The sequence below is a fragment of the Myotis brandtii genome, unplaced genomic scaffold (assembly GCF_000412655.1).
Source record: "Myotis brandtii unplaced genomic scaffold, ASM41265v1 scaffold355, whole genome shotgun sequence".
Classification (NCBI taxonomy): Eukaryota; Metazoa; Chordata; class Mammalia; order Chiroptera; family Vespertilionidae; genus Myotis; species Myotis brandtii.
In genome coordinates, this window is record NW_005363642.1 from 2,224,898 (window position 1) to 2,244,665 (window position 19,768).

At 40.8% G+C, this 19,768-nt stretch overlaps 1 protein-coding gene across 1 annotated transcript in view; it reads left to right on the plus strand.

Annotated features, from left to right (window-relative positions):
* GRIN2A (glutamate receptor, ionotropic, N-methyl D-aspartate 2A) overlaps positions 1-19,768 on the plus strand; it is a 379,799-nt gene that overhangs the window by 289,982 nt on the left and 70,049 nt on the right. Inside the window, exons 5-7 of the mRNA XM_005871756.2 lie at positions 9,387-9,592; positions 15,657-15,825; positions 15,937-16,090. Of these exons, the coding sequence (XP_005871818.1) occupies positions 9,387-9,592; positions 15,657-15,825; positions 15,937-16,090 (529 nt within the window). The remainder of the gene's footprint in view (positions 1-9,386; positions 9,593-15,656; positions 15,826-15,936; positions 16,091-19,768) is intronic.

Consider the following 19,768-nt stretch of genomic DNA (forward strand, 5'->3'; position numbering starts at 1 on the left):
TTTCCTAATGAGGAAATTAAAGGTTATAATGGCCTTTTCTTTACAGGTCTGTGAGGGTAAAGAGAAAAAAAGGCATGGTGGGGTGGTCCCTCAAGAATTGCCAGTTATTATACTTATTAATTATTTAATAGTCATTATTACAGCCTGCAGTAGATTGATTGATATGGAAGTTGCTCAATAAAGGACTCCCAAGAACATGTTACAAAAATTAATTAGTAATTGTGAAAGAGCTTCTTTTTTATGTTCTGCTGAATTTTCAAGCCTCTCATGTTATATCATTCCAGTGTGGAACCAAAGAAGATAAAAAAAAAAACCCTACTATTAACTGTTTAGCTAATTACCAGACACATCACTTTTGAGAGCACACAAAGAATTAAAAGAAAACCAGGGAAATAGAACTTGGGGAACAGAGGAACTCCAGAGGATAGAAGATTAAACATGAACTTCTAAAGGAAATGGTGGCTCATGGTCTCAGAGACTTTCACCAAATCTGAGGTTGAACAAGCATTGAGCTCTTCCGCTGTTGGCGGAACATCAAGAGGAGAAGAGAAGCAAATAGGCAAGTTGTTTTACGGAAATAACAATGATCGAAACACATCTCCATGAATTTCCATCTCAGTGCTGGGTTCTAAAATAGCTGACACGGTTACCCATGAAGATATTAGATTATCCTGAGAGCGGTTATTATAGGAGAAAAAAATCAACTGCTCCAATGTGAGCTGTGTAACAATTAGGCAATTCTGAAATTTCAACTGAGAGGAATTTAATTAAGGCTCTAATAGCTGATTAAACTCATTTAGATCTGCTGGCAATTGCGACTGGTTACATAAGTAACCCAAGAAGAAAGATTTCCATCTTTTCTTATGCCGTGTTCAATCCTGCTGGGACCCACAGGTGAAATCCTTCAGGTGCTTCTCAAAATGTGGTCCTTAGACCAACTGGAACGGAATGACTTAGACCAGCCATGGGCAAACTACGGCCCGCGGGCCGGATCCGGCCCGTTTGAAATGAATAAAACTAAAAAAAAAAAAGACCGTACCCTTTTATGTAATGATGTTTACTTTGAATTTATATTAGTTCACACAAACACTCCATCCATGCTTTTGTTCCGGCCCTCCGGTCCAGTTTAAGAACCCATTGTGGCCCTCGAGTCAAAAAGTTTGCCCACCCCTGACTTAGACCCTGGTTGAAAAGTCAGGTTCCCAGGCCTCCTCCCAGACCTACTGAGGCAGGCACTCCTGAGATCTAGGTGTCTGCCTTCTTAATTAGCCCCCAAGGAGAGGTTCTTATTCATGCTGAAGCCTCATAGTCCCATGTAAGACAGTGCATTCAAAGGTAGCAGACATTGTCCCCTCTGTATCTGGAAAGCAATTCTTAGTGTCACTCTGCCAGTGGCATCTGTGGCCCCAGGGCATTGAAGACAAAATAGGTTTGACCCACAACTGCTTTCCAGCAGTTTCTTTTTAAAAATATATGTTTTTAAATTAATTTTAGAGAGAGAGAGAAAGATTGATATGAGAGAGAAGCATAGATTGGTTACCTCCTGCATGCACCTCGACCGGGGAACAAACCCACAACCTGGGTACATGCCCTGACCAGGAATCAACCAGCAACCTTTTGGTGCTCAGGACGACACCCAACCACCTAAGCCACCCGCCCTGGGCAACAGTTTCTTTGTAGCAGAAACTGAATATACCATGAAGGGGAAAGTTGGGTTCTGATAAGACGTTTTGTTTCCGCAGACACTAGCTGTTTTGGATGAAATTTCACTTGGGATTTGGTTAAAAAAAAGATATTGGACTCAATTGCAAGGTTCTCCAGATAGAGTCCATTTCAACTTCATATCAGGCCATGGCTCACACATCTGTGCTCTAGTTTCCTGATCAATCAAATTGAAATCTGTGTCAGGTTTCAAGCAGCAACCCAAGACAAACTTACTTGTGTGTAACCCTGCTATCAGCTTGCTTACAGTATTAGATTTGCATGCAGAGGCATGGAAGTGATGCTAATCGATGATGTTAGTTATGCTAAATATGGACATTAAATCATTTTAAATTTCCTTCACGGCCATTTATCTCATGTCCTTTGGAAGACTTTATATTTCAGGTGGAGAGAAATTGGCCTCCTGTTTGCCTTGTTTCTCTCCTTAAATTTATCTTTCTGAGGAGTTAATTACTCATTTTCTCCTGCTTGGGACTAAATCATTGCTTATTATCCAAAGTGAAATGTTTTCCGATGTTTTGCACACACGGGGTGTTTGTTTTAAGGCCTCTTTCCACCTTGGTTATGAAATCACCCAACGAGCTAACCGGGGACAGGCAAGCTAGACCCCAGGCAGTGTGAACTCTGCTTCTGTCGTCAGTTTTAATAAATTTCCTTTCTGCTGTTTAATTTTGTAATCCCTATTGTCTTATCTCCAAGGAGAGGAGCTGAGTAAACAGGTCATTTTCCTCTTTTAACTTTGAATTCCAAGTAAAAATGGATGGTATGCTGCAGTCTGAGTCGAGCTCAGTTTAGCAAATATTTATTGAACTGGCTTGTGGGTGAATGCCATAGCATATCTGATGGCGGGGGGAGGGGGGGTGTCACATGGTTGTGGAAGCTGGCCAGGCCGGATACTCAACAGAACTGTAATTCAGTGCAGCCTGGGTCATCGCTCCCCACTTACATACAGTTACACAATTGGTCTCCAAGTTCTATTGATTCTACCACTTTGAGATCTCATGAGTTATGCCGGCCTCACCGATATGGTCCTATGTGAGCCTCATCCAGATTAATGCAACTGCCTCCTAACCCATCTGTCTGAATTCACAATTTTTTAGCCATAAGCCCTGTCTCCGCACTACATTGGTAAGAAGTTTTCTAATACACCAGATTGATTTAGCCTTCCCCTGATCAAAAGTCTTCAGTCACCCCACCCCCACCCCTCCATACCCCTCAGTTGCCCTGAGGATAATGATAAAACCTTTAGCCACACCACAACTCTGCTGGTCTGGCTCATAGTTGGAAGCCACTTCCTACAGGAAGCACCTTTTGGTTCCTTCCAGAGCAGGTGGCTGTCTGCTTCAGTAGCATCCTGTGCTTACCCCAGCAGGCAGTCATCTCGCTTTATTGCCCTTGAGCTTTAACTTCTCTCCAGCCAGACTGGAAACTGAGGGTGGGGCCCGGGCCTGGGCCTGTTCACACTTGTAGCCCCAGAGCCTCCTGCAGTGCCTGGCACAGGGTACAGCACTGGATGCATGTGTATTGAGGGCATGAATGGACAAGTGGGAGAATTCAAAAAGAAAATGTTCTGGAGGCACAGAAGATGCAAAGTGAAATCCAGCTGGAGAATTAGGCTCCATGGGAGAAGTGGTATTTGAGCTGGACCTGGAAAGAATGGGTAGGATTTCAAACTGTGGCGATAATAAGGTGAGGAATTTCAGGTAGAAGAAATAGTCCAGGCAAAGCAGGGAAGTGGGTTTTGTTCAAGGTGTGTGTGGTGAGAAGTGAAAACTAGATACATCATTGTGGCTTAGTGGTGTGTGTGTGTGTGTGTGTGTGTGTGTGTGTGTGTGTAGAAGTGTGTTTAGGTACGGGCTAGGTATGTGTGTTTGTGTAGTTGTGCATGTGTATGAGTGTATATATGTGTGTATTGTGTATGGGTAGGTATGCATGTATGCATGCAGGTGTGTGTTTATAGGTTTATGTATGATGTATAGGTATGTGACATATATACACATATACACACATGGACATTTATATGTATATGTAGTGAGTATGTATAGGTATACATAGTGAGTATGTGTGTTTTGAATGTGCACATGTTTTAGTGTGAGAGTACGTATAGGGTGTATAAGAATGAGAAAGAGATCAAGAAAGTGAGAGATGAATGAGAGTGTATCAAGTTTAGTTGGACCTATATCACAGGGTCCTTTAATTGTAAAGGGGAGTCTGGCTTGGATTCTGTAGGCAGAATGCATCATGGAAGAAGTTGAGTAGCGGTGTTTAGATATATGTTTTAGGGGATGGTTTGGGAGACCAGGAGGCCAGTAGTAAAGAGATTTTAATTGTCTCTTGTAAGCATTTCATGAATAGATCAAATAAGATCCAACACTCATATCTCTGAAAGGAGAGCCACATACATCTATTAACCTAATTTCTTGCAGCCTCGGCGACATGTCTCTGAATTTACCCAGACACGAAGGGGTAAATATTAACTTAAGAGACTCTGTTCTGGGAAAGAATTGGCTGAACCTTTCAAGAAGTAATCACTGCCCTTTCACAAAATGCTTTTTAGGACTTTAAGAGCAATTCGCTTTCTAAAAGCGAATTTAAATTTTATTAATAAGAATGGATAAAAAATCATTACAAAGTTAATTTCCCCTTTTCATATTTCTTTTAACAAAATAACTTTTCTCCATCAGAGGTCAATTAGTTTTCTTTGTCCTCAAAACGTCAGTATACTTGCTGAAAACACTCAAAGTTTTATCACCAAAATGCAGTTTATTTTGAAGGTAAAGATTTTTTTTCTTCTCTCACACAGTCTATTTGTGTGAGTTTGGGAATGTTTTTAAGTACAAAAAAAAATTCATGATAGAGATAAAAATCATCTGCCCTCACTTTTTTTCTTGTGTATAAAGTGTTTATAAGAATTAAACTAGTGCTAAGAATGGTACCTAATACATAAGTGCTTAGTGATTGTCAACTTTTATTATTATAAGAGCTCAGGCAATACCATCAAGACTTTCTTGCTCTCTGCTCTTTTTTAGCTCCATGTTTAATCTCTGATTGGTTCTTTTGTCATGCCCACCCTATCTTACTAGTTCCAGCAAAAGTCCCAGGGAAAATTCCCATTGGCTCAGCCTAGGTCAGTGATGGCGAACCTATGACACGCGTGTCAGAGGTGACATGCGAACTCATTTTTGTGGTTGCTTTTCTTTGTTAAATGGCATTTAAATATATAAAATAAATATCAAAAATATAAGTCTTTGTTTTACTATGGTTGCAAATATCAAAAAATTTCTATATGTGACACGGCACCAGAGTTAAGTTAGGGTTTTTCAAAATGCTGACACGCCGAGCTCAAAAGGTTCGCCATCACTGGCCTAGGTCATTCCTTAGGGTACAAGATTCCATAGCTAAGGCATATAAGGATACACTGATCAATCTACTAGCATTTTCTGACTCATCAACATTTTTTAAAAATTTAAGCTGTGTGTTCGTTCATTCCATTAACAACTATCCATTAAGTTCCTCCTTGTGCTAGAGCCTGAGGTAGAAGCTGGGGACATAGAAATCAATCTCTGCTAGACTGGGGAATCATAATCTAATGAGTGAAGCAAATACATAAATATATAGATTGTTGAGGTATACTATTATCAAGCAAATGGAGGTTAGATATTTAAATCAAAGTAAGAATTTCTGAATGAAATGGCGTGATAGTTGGGACTTTCTTCAATATAGCATGGAAAAGTGGCGGAGTATAAATGAAACAAGACTGGCATGAGTTAGTAACTAATGAAGTGAAATAATGGGAATATAGAGATTCATTTTACTGCTCTCTTTTGTATGAGTTAATTTTTTTTCATAATAAAAAAGGAAGAAAATGGATTGAGGAAGCAAAGAACCTTCACTTTGGACAGGTAATATACAGAAATATGTTCATGATGACTTCCATATATCATTTTCCATTTTGGCTAAACAGACTAAATTAACTCTTAGGGTAAATCTCAAGTCCTTGACAGGACCTACAAAGCTTTGCATCATCTGGCCCATGCCTTCTTGGAGTACTCTTCCTTCCTCCACTCCCTCTTACTCCCCACCCTCTCATCTTAGATTTGCAGTCTCAGTTTGTGTCACCTCCTCTGGGAAGCCTCCTGTGATTTCTTTCCCCCCTCTCTTCTCTCATATACTCACTCACTTTTTTTTTCTTCCTCCTGGTTTGCATGATATATACTTTTGTGTGATTATTTGACCCATGTGTGTCTTCCCAATTAGCGTAAGAATTCCACGCAAGTAATTGGTTGTTTTCTCTATAGTATCCTTAGTGTCTAGCACAGTTCTTGGTACCTAGTAGCCACTCAATAAATACTTATGTTTATAAACACTGGACTCATTTATAGTCCTTTGAAATAAGGATATCGGAGGGGAAAGATAAGGATGTCTGTTCTCCTCTGTCTGGTATATAAAATCTTGAAGTTGAGATATTTGGTGTCTGGAATGGGAGCCTGTCAGGCTCAGAGAAGTAGACAAGAGCTCTCAGGATCTAGGGCATTGTTCACCCAGCAACTTCAGCTTCTGATCAAGTTTTTCCACCCACCACTCACTTCCACCCTCCTTGGCCGACTCATGGGAGAAGTAGACAAGAGCTCTCAGGATTTAGGGCATTGTTTACACAGCAACTTCAGCTTCTGATCAAGTTTTTTCCAACCACCACTCACTTCCACCCTCCTTGGCCGACTCATGGGTGCTTACTTAGACATGTTGGGAAGGGATAGAGAGAAGATTTAGGAAGTCATTGCACTCTGGGAACTCATGAACCTTTGCAACCTCTCTCTCCATGAGTCAGCCTTGAGCTGGATGGAACTTTTGCCTGCCTCCCACTGTGTAGGGTATGAGATGTGGTCAATGAAATCACCATAGATCTGCTAGCTAAACAGTCTTTGCCCCTATTTAGGTATTTTGGGGACTTCAGTGCTTGTCTCTGAAGGGAGAAAGGCTATTGGAGCTACAATATGATGAATGCAGATCAATTAATAGACACACGAGTAGGAAAACATCTTTAGATTCAGACAGCCCCATACTATTGCTCTGGTTCCACCACTTATTAGCTGTGCTTTTGTTGTCTGAATTGTGAAGTTGGAATAATAATCCTCACCATGTAGGATTTTGGGTGATATTGCCACATTTCCTGGCCCCAAAGTGATATTGTTACAATTATAACATCAAATGCTATGGTGGAGATAGGCACAAATTTCTGTATTACTAGGGAAGACAGGAATTCCTTTAAAGATTATGTGATATTTGAGCTACATCTTAAATGCCTACTACAACAATAATAAAATAATAACAGCTACCATGTATGGTACGTGCTAAGTTCTATGCTCAATGTTTCTTGCATATTTTGGGCTCATATAGTCCTGAAAGGTGTATCCTGTTATTATCTGAATTTTACAGATAGAGAAAGTGAATCTCAGAGAGGTTGAGTGACTTTCCCAAGGCTACTCAGCCAATGAGAAATTGTGTATATGTATATGTAGTGAGTACGTGTAGAGAAGCCACGATTAATACTTAGCTCTGTTTGACTCCAAAAGCTATTTGCTTGCCCACTGAACTACCAGGCCTCTGGAAAAAAAACAAGGGGGGAGTTGGTATAACATTCCCCAAAAGGAAAAGTTTGGATGTGTCTTTAATCTATTTATTATTATAGGTTTGATCTTTGAACTGCAGCCAACTGATAGTTCCAAGAAGGAAGCAATTGTTCTGTGTTTATCTATCAGTGTTCCCGGGCTGGTGCCAGCTCAGAGTTGGTGTTCAGTAAATCCGTGTTGAATGAATGAAGAATTTGATGGGCTCAACATTCTCTCCAGCTAGTGTTACATATCACAGCATGGGTAGATGAACATGTTTGACCAAACTACTCTGCTCCCCTTCCTATCTTAAAAAGAAAGGTACCCGTGAAGCTGGACAATTTTTTAATTAGCCACATGGGATATTTCTCTACAAGAAGCAAAGATTTTCCAGTCCAAATGATGAGGTCATCGTAGAGAACATTGGCTGCCTTATCCACCCCCTCCCACCCCTTCACCTCTCCTGGTGTCCAGAGAGTCCGAATTCTCTTGAAGGACCTGCGATTCATTTCTGGCGACACTACATTCCAGGGGGAGAGGCCGGTGGGTCATGTCGACACAGGCGAGCCTGGACTTGGCACTTAGCATTTCAGACGAGGCCTTTTTCTTGAGGCTGATATTCCAAATAAAAGGCTGACCTGTGGTGTCAAGCAATTGCACGTGGGAGGAGGGCAAAGAAAGAGAAAGTGCGATGCTGGGGGCAGATTTCTCCCACGTGCATGCGAACAGTGCCAACAAGCTGTCAAATAAAATTAAAGTTCAAAACACACAGCCTTTAATTTGATTTCACTAAGATGCCGGCTGCTGCTCAGAGGGAACACATCGATTCTGTTTTGACAGGTCTTGATGTGTACTAAGCAGAAGTCTCCACTCGGTGCTGGATTAATAAAAGTTCACCTCAATCTGCAACTTAAATAGAACCATATCTGAGCGTGAAGTGTTGCTTCTGTTTCCTCACCTGCTCTGTCCCCTGGTGTTGTCTCTCCCCCTAATCTTCCCTCTACTTCATCTTCCTTTCCCCTTTCCTGTATTTTTTTTTATATAGCACTAAAAAAACCTTCCTCCTTTTCATTGTCTCTCTTCTATACTTAAAAGGAAAAGTATGTGGTCCTTAACTCTGTGCCGGGCACTGTGCTGTATAAATTGCCTTATTTAATTCCCACACATCCTGCCCTGCTCTGTGCCGGGCACTGTGCTCTATGTTTTTCATAAATTGCCTTATTTAATTCCCACACATCCTGCCCTGGTCGGGTAGCTCAGTTGGTTAGAGCATCATCCTGATACGCCAAGGTTGTGGGTTTGATTCCGGGTCAGGGCACATACAAGAATCAACCAATGAATGCGTAACTAAGTGGAACAAATTGATGTTTCTCTCAAATCAATAAAAAATTCTGACAACATCTTTATAAAGTAGTTGGAATTATGCCAACTTTAGGCACCTTTAAAGCAGGTGGAATAGTTTCAGATGAGAAACAGATGCTCGTAGTGATTAAGAGCTTGCCTGGGGTTGTACAGCTAATGAGTGGCAGAGTTGCGGATTCAAGCCCAGGTCTCTCTGATTCTAAAAATTCGTGCTATTTTCATGACATCAGTGATCCTGAACTCTGGCAGGATTCGGGAATCACCTGGGGAGCTCCAAAAGTGTTAGTGCTTGGGCAAAACCCCCGTGATGTCATTAGTCTGCGGCGAGTCTGTGCCCAATATTCTGCTCACCCTCTGTCCCCATTTTTCTCAGCATGTAAAGTAGATGCGTACGTTGAGGCAAGTAGCAGAAAAACCCTTAAGAGGGAACCAAGCTTGAGAACCACTGTGTTAGTGCTTAGGCAAAACCCCCGTGATGTCATTAGTCTGGGGCGAGTCTGTGCCCAATATTCTGCTCGCCCTCTGTCCCCATTTTTCTCAGCATGTAAAGCAGATGCATACGTTGAGGCAAGTAGCAGAAAAACCCTTAAGAGGGATGGATTTTTCTCCTGCTCCTCTCACGGGGAAAGACTCGCCTTTCTAGAAACCAGTTGTGCTAGAAAGCACAGGCCTGTCTTTGTCTTTATGATGCAGGTGGGCAAGTGGGAGAACCAGACCCTGAGCCTGAGGCACGCCGTGTGGCCGAGGTACAAGTCCTTTTCGGACTGTGAGCCGGACGACAACCATCTGAGCATTGTCACCCTCGAGGAGGCCCCCTTTGTCATCGTGGAAGACATAGACCCGCTGACCGAGTCGTGTGTGAGGAACACTGTACCCTGTCGGAAGTTCGTCAAAATCAAGTGAGTCGGGGACCCTGTCATGTTGAATGTGCCCAATCCTTTCAATGGCATGTGTCCTTGATAATAACAAATCTATAAAAGAATACAGTGTGTGTAATGTAAAATAGGCCCTGTTATAATAAGTATAATATAATGATAGATTTTTTTAAATACTTAAACTGGAACTACTCCAAGTGGTTTGCCTTATTTAATTTCAACAACCGCAATGCAAGGTAAGCGATTTTGACATTTTAGACATGATAACAATGGAGTTATGGAAAAATTAAGAAACGCATTTAAAGCCATTCAGCTGGTAAATGGAAGGGGCAGGACTCAAAGGCTGGTCCATGTTCTAGCCATTATGCTGAATCAACCCTGTCTTTCAATCTTTCCTTAAACAATTAATTTCTTTGTATTTTTCTGGCTGCCCCCCTCCCCCAACCCCACCCCTTTCACTTCCTTCCATCTCTTTTATATTTCCTAGATCCAAACTTTTCAAAAGTTCTCTCCATTTGGGGATCAACACACACCTTACAAATGACTTTCTGGTGTGATCAAGAGGACCTGACCTCCTGGAAGAATCCCAGCTTAGCAGCAGCAAGCAAGCATGGCACCTATGTCACTTCCTCTTTCATTACAATTGAAAGAGGAATGGACTTTTGTATCAGAGCCTCTGGTGAAGGCTTCTCCCTAACATATAAACCTGTTGGAGAAGCACAAGTCTTCATGGCCAAGTCCAAGGCCCTGATTATAGTCTTTGCTATTGCAAACATAAACAAAAATACCATCCTTGTGGTGGATTCACCAAAGGAAAAGGCCTATGGTTGGATGGAAATCTTTTTTGTTCAGAGTATTTTCTGATCACCTCCTTTCACCTCACTAGTTCTTGCTTGTCCTGTAAGTCTTAACTACTCCCTCCCATATAGTCTTTGCTATTACAAACATAAACAAAAATACCACCCTTTTGGTGGATTCACCAAAGGAAAAGGCCTATGGTTGTATGGAAATCTACTTTTTTGTTCAGAGTATTTTCTGATCGCCTCCTTTCACCTCACTTGTTCTTGCTTGTCCTGTAAGTCTTAACTACTCCCTCCCCAAGTTGGGTTAGTTCTCCATACTTCAGCAGTACTCTGGATATGTGTCCATGTCTTAGTCAGATCAGGCTGCTATAAATTAGCATAATCTGCATGGCTTAAAAAACAGACATTTATTTCTCACAATTCTGGAGGCTGGAAATCCAAGATCAAGGTGCTGGCAGATTCATTTCTGATGAGGGTCCTCTGCTTATCGTCCTATCTTCACATTGCAGAGGAGAGGAAACACGTTCTCTTGCTCTTCTTATAAGGGCACTAATTCCATTCATGAAAGCCTCACCCTCATGACCAAATTACCCTCAAGGTCCCCCCTCCAAATATCATCACATCGGGGATTAGGTTTCAACATATGAATTTGAAGGAACACAAACATCCAGTCCCTACAACTCTATCTCTTCCTTTGTTACCATTTTTTTGTGTGACTTATAGTTTGTCTGTATTTCCTCTTGGATTGTTAATTGCCCAAATTTGGAATGTGACTTATTAATTTGGTACCCCCAGTGACAAGCACAAAACATGACATACTGATACTGATGATGCTTGAAATCACAGGGAAAAGGATCTTTTTTCGCACATTATACAAGATGCAAATCCCCAGAGCTCAGCTCTTGGGATAGAGATAATTTTTAAAAATATGATTGCTAAATATATTTTGAAGGCACACTTCAGTTTGGAGAACACTTTGTTATCAATACTCAGCCAATTTGGAATTGAAATTCTGAAATTATTCAAAAGATAATGATCAGCCTTTTTGGAGTTGTCAGCCTCTTTGGCACTGAAATTTTGAATGAATTGATCAATAAATAAATACACATTAAGCACACTATGAGTGATGCATCAGGGGATGCATCAATGGACAGGAAAGACAAAAGACAAAAAGTCTTGCAGTCATGAAGCAGGCACAGGTAAAAATCAACTCAACCAATGAAGGACCAGGGCAGTTCCACGTTATGATAACCTTTGGGAAGGATGTAAAGAAGGTGGTGTGAGAGGATGGTAGCTTGATGGATGTGGGGCTTCTTTAGCTCACACAGGTAAGAATTAAGGTCACATATAAAGGATGAAAAGGAGCCAAATGTGAGAAGAACTGGGGGAAGTGCCTTCCAGGAAGAGGGAACAGCAGGTGCAAAGGCCCTGAGGCAGGAAAGAGATTATCGAGTTTGGGAAACAGAATGAAGCCTAGTGCAGTGCTATAGAGTGATGAGCTGAGGAAACAATGGGAAAGTTGTCAATGTTTTGATTTGAATGGGTGTTCTTTGAGCAGAACTTGGTCAGATGAAGAAAACGAAGTGGCTGGCACAGAGCAAAGAGTATAACCTCCGTGAGGAGCCTCCCGTATGATAACAATACCTTTTCTATTCAGTATGGCCAGTAAGTAGGGCCTCTTGCGCTTCACAATCAATAATAGGGTTTAAAGTCTTAAAAGCAGAAGCCCTGGAGCCAAAAGCAATAGATCACCAAGTCCTGAGTCACATTTGTATGGAGAAAATGAACCCCCAAATAAATTACTCTCTCTGAAAGAATTGACTTTTCCACTGAAGAATATAAACACATTAACAGGTTCAGATTCACATGTTTAGTTCCCGTGGGAGGTGATGAGTTGCAGCTTTCTTTTTCTCACTTGGGGACATAAAATGTTTACTGTGCATCTAGATAGCGTTAGTCTTTGTTTTACCTGAGAGCAATGGAAAATTACTAGGTTCCACTAATCCCAACATTAACACAGATTGGATCAATTGCATTTCTTAAAGGTAACATGAGGCAGACCAATTGATTCTAAAAAGGATTCTTATTAGATAACATGATTGTGTTTGTTTTCTTGATGCTGTTCTCCCAGAGAAAAACCCTCTGTCTCCCACTTCTAGTAAATGGTAGGGTCTTGAGGGCACCCATAAGTCTTCTAAAATCACAGGCGGTAGGAAATGAGCTGAGAAATCAGAGTATTCTTCTAGCCTGCTAGTTGAATGTTAAGGAAAAATGATCTGGCCTTGCTGCATAGAAAGCAATGTGGCCATACTATCAATTAACCCCCCAAACTGTTAAGTCATTGGTGAGAAGAGAGGAGATATATTTTTAAGTGCTTATGTGAGAGGTGCTTAGGTACTTTATTTTATCTCCTCAGCTATCCTGCGAGGTAAGTGTTAGCCTTCTCAATTTACAAAAGAGCAAACTGAGGCTGTGAGTGAACAGACTCGTCTGAGTGTTTGTGGTGGTTAGTAGCAGGCCTGGCATCTGAAAGCAGCTCTGTCTGACTGGCGTGGCCATGCTCACATCCAGGGGCCACACTGGCAAACTGTAGAGCCAAAGAATTGGATTTATTGGATCCCTTTCCCTGTATTTGTTTTGATGAGTCACTCTTTAATTTTGGGTGATGGTGGAGAACCAAGAGAGAGTGCAGGGTCACCATTTCTCAGATGTCGATGTAGTTAAGTCATACACACACACACACACACACACACACACACACCTTTAATTTTGGGTGATGGTAGAGAACTGAGAGAGAGTGCAGGGTCACCATTTCTCAGATGTCAATGTAGTTAAGTCATACATACACACACACACACACACACACACACACACACACACACACACACGGGCTGTTATAGGAATCAACTACAAGTTCCCCATTACAAGCTGGTTGTGTTTCCATAACCACCATGATAAATTCAACTATTGCACTTGCTGCATGTCTTCTTCGTCCCATGTCCCCAGGGACTAGTTCTATATCATGCACAGAGTAGGTACTCAGTGGTGCTTGCTGGGTGAAAATGATTCCATGACTTCATATCTAGAAATAGCTTAGACTTAGTATTAAGGAATGTATAATTAACTCATAAACTGGTTAAGGTGCCCAGGGAGGCCAAAGAATCATATAAGTCACTATATGTCTGTGACCCTGAATCTTAAACCTGGGGCATCTGTAATTCTTGTCCAAACTCTTCCAGGAATCTTGACCAGGGGAAGGAAGATAAAAGAAACAAAGCAGCAGAGAGTGAGGGAGACACAAATGGGAAGAGGTGGACAAGAGGCATCGATGCACGGCCTATAGCGGCCGGGAAGAAAGATAATTTGATTTTGACACATTTTTCAGAGTCACAGATACCAAGAAGGGAATCATATCTGGACATGCCATTAACTTAATATACTTATAGCAGTTGTAATTCCAGCCTGGCCCCCTTTTGCTCTGGGAATTTGTGGGGATAGGCAAGGTACCTACTTCCTGTTACACTGTAGAGTTGAGTCCACCAGTCATTATATGTAAATGTACACAGATGTAACCTCCCATGACCCCTAAGCTGAGGGTGGCAGGGTCAGAGCAGGTTATCCAGCCTCTAGGCTAGAAATTAGGTCTCCACGGTGGTCCTGGCTGAGAGAAGCAAGTTGGTTGAGCAGAGATTGGGGACAGGATAGGAAGGAGGCAATGGTGAAACAGCCATTCAGAATAGGTGATCTGTGATTCTGAGATAAGCAAAACATTGAAATAAAGATTTCATTTGGCAACCCAATTTCACATCTCACAGTTATTTGATCAAATCTGTTTACACTCATGGGTGTAGATGCAGATCTACACTAATGGTGCTTGATGTGTGTTTATATCCATTTATGTATGTAGTATGCACTCATCATGGATAATGTAAGGGAGGCTAAATATGAAAAAAAAACACTTTTCACCATTCAAAAATAGCTAGGCTTCATATTTTATTGTTTTTCCATTCAGATATTTCCTAAGCTCATCTGTTTTTATGTAGCTGTGATCATTCTGTAGATAGCACTATATATATAGCCTACTTTTTCATATGATGTGGAAACTTAGGTATTTTCCTATTATGAGGTTGGGTTTCTGTAAACATCATTTCTGTGCTCAGGTAATAGTTTGAGTGTAGATGTGCCAACAATGGGATATTCAAGCAGAGCACATATCTCATGGCATGCAGGCGTGACTCAAAGGCAGAGAGTCAAGCTAATAGAATCGCCAAGTGCAAGGTAGAATCACCGTGCTGCTCAGAGGGGTCCCAATCTTCCTACACGAGTTGTCTCTACATGCTTTTGGCTAACAATTGTCAAGGCCCCTGCTTCCTTCTTTTTTAAGACATTTTTTTGCGGGTGATTTTTGTGGGTGACTTTTGTGGGTGTTCTTTGAGTATGACTTCGTCAGATAAATAAAGCAAGGTGGCTGGCACAGAGCAATGACTATAACCCTGGTAGATTATGATAGCTTTTAAGACAGTTTTTAAAAAATCTGTATTTTAACAAAGTTTGGTTTTCTGATTAAGGGCATTGCTATTTAATAGTGTCACCTTTTACACTCCTTGCCATGTAGGTAGGGAGGGAAAATGTTAAGAATGAAAGAGCCCTGGTTAGACAGTTGACTCAATCATGAGACATGAATCTATGGACTCGGGCAGCGGGTAAACCTCAAGCCTCCTGATTCTTAGCTGAGGCGGGTTTTTTCTCAATAAGGGAAGGCATCTCCTAAGCCAGTCACCCTTCCTTTGTCCCTCTGGAAGCGCACCTCTATCTGCAGTGATAGGGTACCGCAAACTCTCCTTCCCCTGGAATTTCACATCCTCTTCCATTTTCCAGGAAGTTTTTATAAGTCAGCTTAGACCAGATCTGGTCTGAAAAGGATACATGTGCTATAAACTTTTAAAAATAAGAGGCAGTCACTCTCACTGTGTAATCGGGATACAAATACTACCTAATTAAGAGAAATGTCATGGAGATTAATCCAATAATTAGTACAAAGCATTTAGCGCAGTGCATAGCCAGTAGTAATTACTCAATAACTGTTAGCCGTTGTCATGATTATCTCATAATTAAGAGCACTTTCCACTTTTGCTGTTATAAACTCACCGCACGTCCTGGGAAAAGCCACTTCCTCACTTTGAGCCGCAATTTCCCATGTGAAAAGTAGCGGAAGAGCGTAGCTAATGATTATGAACAAATTTTCCAGTGCTAACAGTCTGTGGTCTTGGGATTTTCCTCTACAGTAATTCCACCAATGAGGGAGTGAATGTGAAAAAATGCTGCAAGGGGTTCTGCATTGACATCCTAAAGAAGCTTTCCAGAACGGTGAAGTTTACCTATGACCTCTACCTGGTGACGAATGGGAAGCATGGCAAAAAAGTGAACAACGTGTGGAATGGAATGATCGGGGAAGTAAGTTCTCTTCTCATCCCACGGGCTCCCCTTCAGACTTCGGGCCTGAGGTCCTCGGGGTTGGGGGGGGAGGATAAATAAAGGTGCTGTGCTTTTTTGCCTTGTACCCAGGTGGTCAATCAGCGGGCGGTCATGGCAGTCGGCTCACTCACCATCAATGAGGAGCGTTCGGAAGTGGTGGACTTCTCTGTGCCCTTTGTGGAGACGGGAATCAGTGTCATGGTTTCAAGAAGCAACGGCACCGTGTCACCTTCTGCTTTTCTAGGTATCTGACCTTCATAGTCTCTCTTGTTTTCCTGCAATGAACTTTGGGTATTTTGTCTTATTTGCTCCAAGGACGGAACCAGGTAGGAACTGGTTCAGTTCCATTTTAACCACATCAACATATTCCAAAACATGTCACATATGAATGATCCCAATTCACTTTCTTCCTCAGTTAACATCTTCCATTTATCTTGAACTTGGAAAAATCTGCTGAAAACACAATCACATATTTAGATACTGAACTTGATTGTGTAGAATGTAGATCAGTAGACATATTTCTTAAAGTCTTGAAGACATTTAAAGTATAAACCTGTCTGTCCCCAGTTAATTTAAGTCATCCCATAGACCATTATTGAGCATCTACATCCCTATCCTCCATCCCTCACTAGAATGAGAGGCACTTATTTCTGGATATAAGAGTGAAAATAATGGTGACTGCACAGTGATTTATGCCACTACTCTAATAAACAACATAGGAGTAGTCTGAAGAGTAAACACTGATTTAAAATTAACAGTCATATTTTACTAGTAAATGACTATCCTTTAAGCTGAATGGCTTATGAAGGAGGAAATTCTATTTACGCTCCTTTTAACTATTTCATAAATTCATGTTTTTACATAAGATTGTTTTAAGGCAAAGTAGATTTGTATTTTCTGTCATCTGGTTTTCTTTAGCACTATAAATATATATGCTATAGGTAGCCTGACTAGAGTAATTGAAACTGCACAGAACATAGCCAAGCATTATTTATTTTTTCTTTAAAGAGAAATGTTAAGTTGAGTGTTTGGTTAGCATAAATATTTTTTGATAGTGGCTATCTTGAAGACCATGGAATTCAGATGAACTTGCCCTTGACATTCCCCTCTTAGTGGTTTTGTCCTAAATTTGGGAAGGTTACGATGAACGTTTTCTCCTAGAAGAAAACAGTATGAGGGTGAAAAATAGTTCGATTAAGTTCAACTAAATTATCACTTTTTTTAAAAGATAAAAACAACAACAACAGCACCCTTTGTCTATTAGAGAATTAAGATTGCAGACTAGAGCCAATTTGTGGACACCATCTCCCAGCCCATTGCCTTATTCCTCCACTGTCTTCATTTACTTGTAATGTCAGCACCCAACAACACTTTTATTCTTTATTCTCCTGAGTGAAATGTTGACGAGCAGGATTTTGGATATTGCCTTACTCACAGAAACATGGATTTACTATTTTCATTTTTTTATAATCCATTTAAGCTGTTGAAATCCATCCCACTCACTGGATTACGATTTTGCACCTGTTGCTTCAAATGTCATAGCCTTTGTTGGCATATTGTAGACCTTTACACATATACACCTCACTGTGTTCCTTTTGTGCCTTTGTCTGATATGGATAACAATGCCCATGTCTTAAGAAGGGAGCCTCACTATACCATGAAATATGATCCATATTTCAAACCACTGATCCATATATGCAACATGTACAGAATCTTAATAATTATTGGATAGACTCTCACTCATTAGTCACTCTTAGTCATCCCTCCAACCCCCAGTTTCCTATCAGACCCTTTAATAGGGATCTTTGACCCTGGAGATTAGGAAAGGGTTGGAGGAGGTGAATTCATGGAAAGAGATCTCTTTCTTTTCACAAATTGTCCACATATCTCCTTAGTGAGCTAGACAGAAGTTTCTTTCCAGTTCAATCAGAGAGACAAAAATACCAATTGGCTTGTTTCATAAAAATGGGTCGCTGATATTGAATCTGGCTTCAACCCAGTTTCCCTAGGTTTTATCTTATCTGCATTAGTAGAACATTTCCATAAAAAGTCAAGTATTTTTGCTAAATTTAGTCAAACTTCCTTTTTCCCTTACTCTTCCTACTGTATTTTTAAAATAAAATAAAACAAAATAAATTGTAGCTGGAGGACACTGTTTTCCAAGCTGTTTTTACCCAGTAGGCTTAATATTTTTCCTAGTCACTAAATTACATCCCTATTCGATCGACTGTGCACCCCTTTATTTTCGGTCATTATCTGCAGGTTTTCAAAGCCATAATGAAGCGTGCTAAGCTACATTTTTTCCATTCGCTGGCTCAGTCATCTGGAAGAGCCAAAACATTCAAAATCTGATTGCATGGCTCTTCATTATTTCCTATTCTCTCTCCTCCGCAAGCCCCATTAAACTCACATCTGAAACCCTTGCAGGTAATGCCTCTAAGCTTTTGTGTAAAAATGTAACCAGCGGCTCTTCAAGGACAGAGATGACATCTCTTGCAATATTTCCATTCATTTAATTCTAAAGACTTTCTAAGCAGGTTGGATTCTTTGATCCAAAGAAATGCTGACCTGGAGTCTCATAGATTGAAGTTCCCTCATGGATAAATGTTGAATCTGTTTTAAGCCAGTAGAGGATGTCATCCAGAGTTATCTAAACATATTTCTGGGTCACTCCTTAGACATTATAGATAGTGCTTCACCACTGTTCTAGTGCTTTTCTTTGTTGTTGTGGTGTGTGTGTGGGGGGGGAGGGGTGCGCACACGTGCGTGGATGTGTGCTATCTGACAATAGCAACCCTTCAGGGCATTAATAGGAACCTAATTTAAACTTACTAAAATCAGAATCCTGCAGCAGAACACTTATATTTCTGTGCCATGCGCACAAGTCAAGGGATAGATGTTGTCCCTTCCAAGTTGGAAATCATCTGGCATCAGTTACTTGCTCAGCTTCCACCTAATTTTCTGACCAGTCAGTGACTAGGATGAATCAATTGCCAAATGAAGCCCACTGTGGGTTCACACATTCTGACATGTGAATAGAATTCAGGGAGGGTTTCCTCTGATGATGTTTTATAATATTATGGCAACCTGCAGAGAAAAGGGAGTTATCAGAGCAATAAGTGGGCATGTTTTAAAACACCAGGATGAATTTTTGGGACCCTGAACAGCACAGTCTGGCTTTCGCTGTAGAATCAAACAGCTATTTCATCCAATCTGTTACATGTATATAGTGTGCAGCACATACTACCAAATGTTTCCCATGCACATGTTCATTTGCTCATCACAATGATCCTCTCTGTTAAGACACACTATCCCATTAGTATACCAAACCTGGAGAATTAATTTAACATCTCTATTCTTAATATTAAGTAATTTTAATCTCTTCATTATCCATTTATTTCTCCCCCTTTTTTGGATACACCTCATTACCAAATTCTGTTATTTCGGGGACCTAATATTGTTTGTTACTCAAGCTAAATTTAACTAAGATAAATTTCAGTTGTATCAACGATTTCTTCAGGCTCATCTTGTATTATACAAGTCAAGTGATTTCTGTTGTTATCTGTTGCTTTTTTAACATATTTACACTTTCAAAACTGCATTGCAAATAGTACAGCTGCTATAGGGAAGTTTGGAAATTCCTCAAGTCCAATATAGCCCTGACCGGGTAGCTCTGTTGGTTAGAACTGGGGTTCTAACCAACATCCTGATGCACTGGGGTTCCAGGTTCAGTCCCTGGCCAGGGTGGGAGTCAACCAGTGACTGCATGGATGGGTGGAGCAACAGATGGATGTCTCTCTCTTTCTCTCTCTCCCTCCCTCTCCCTGTCTCTCTCAGAATCAAACAATTAAAAAAAACATTAAAAAACGGCATCACAAAGTTTTAGAAGTATCCAATACAGTTAAAGCTTCAGACATATTAG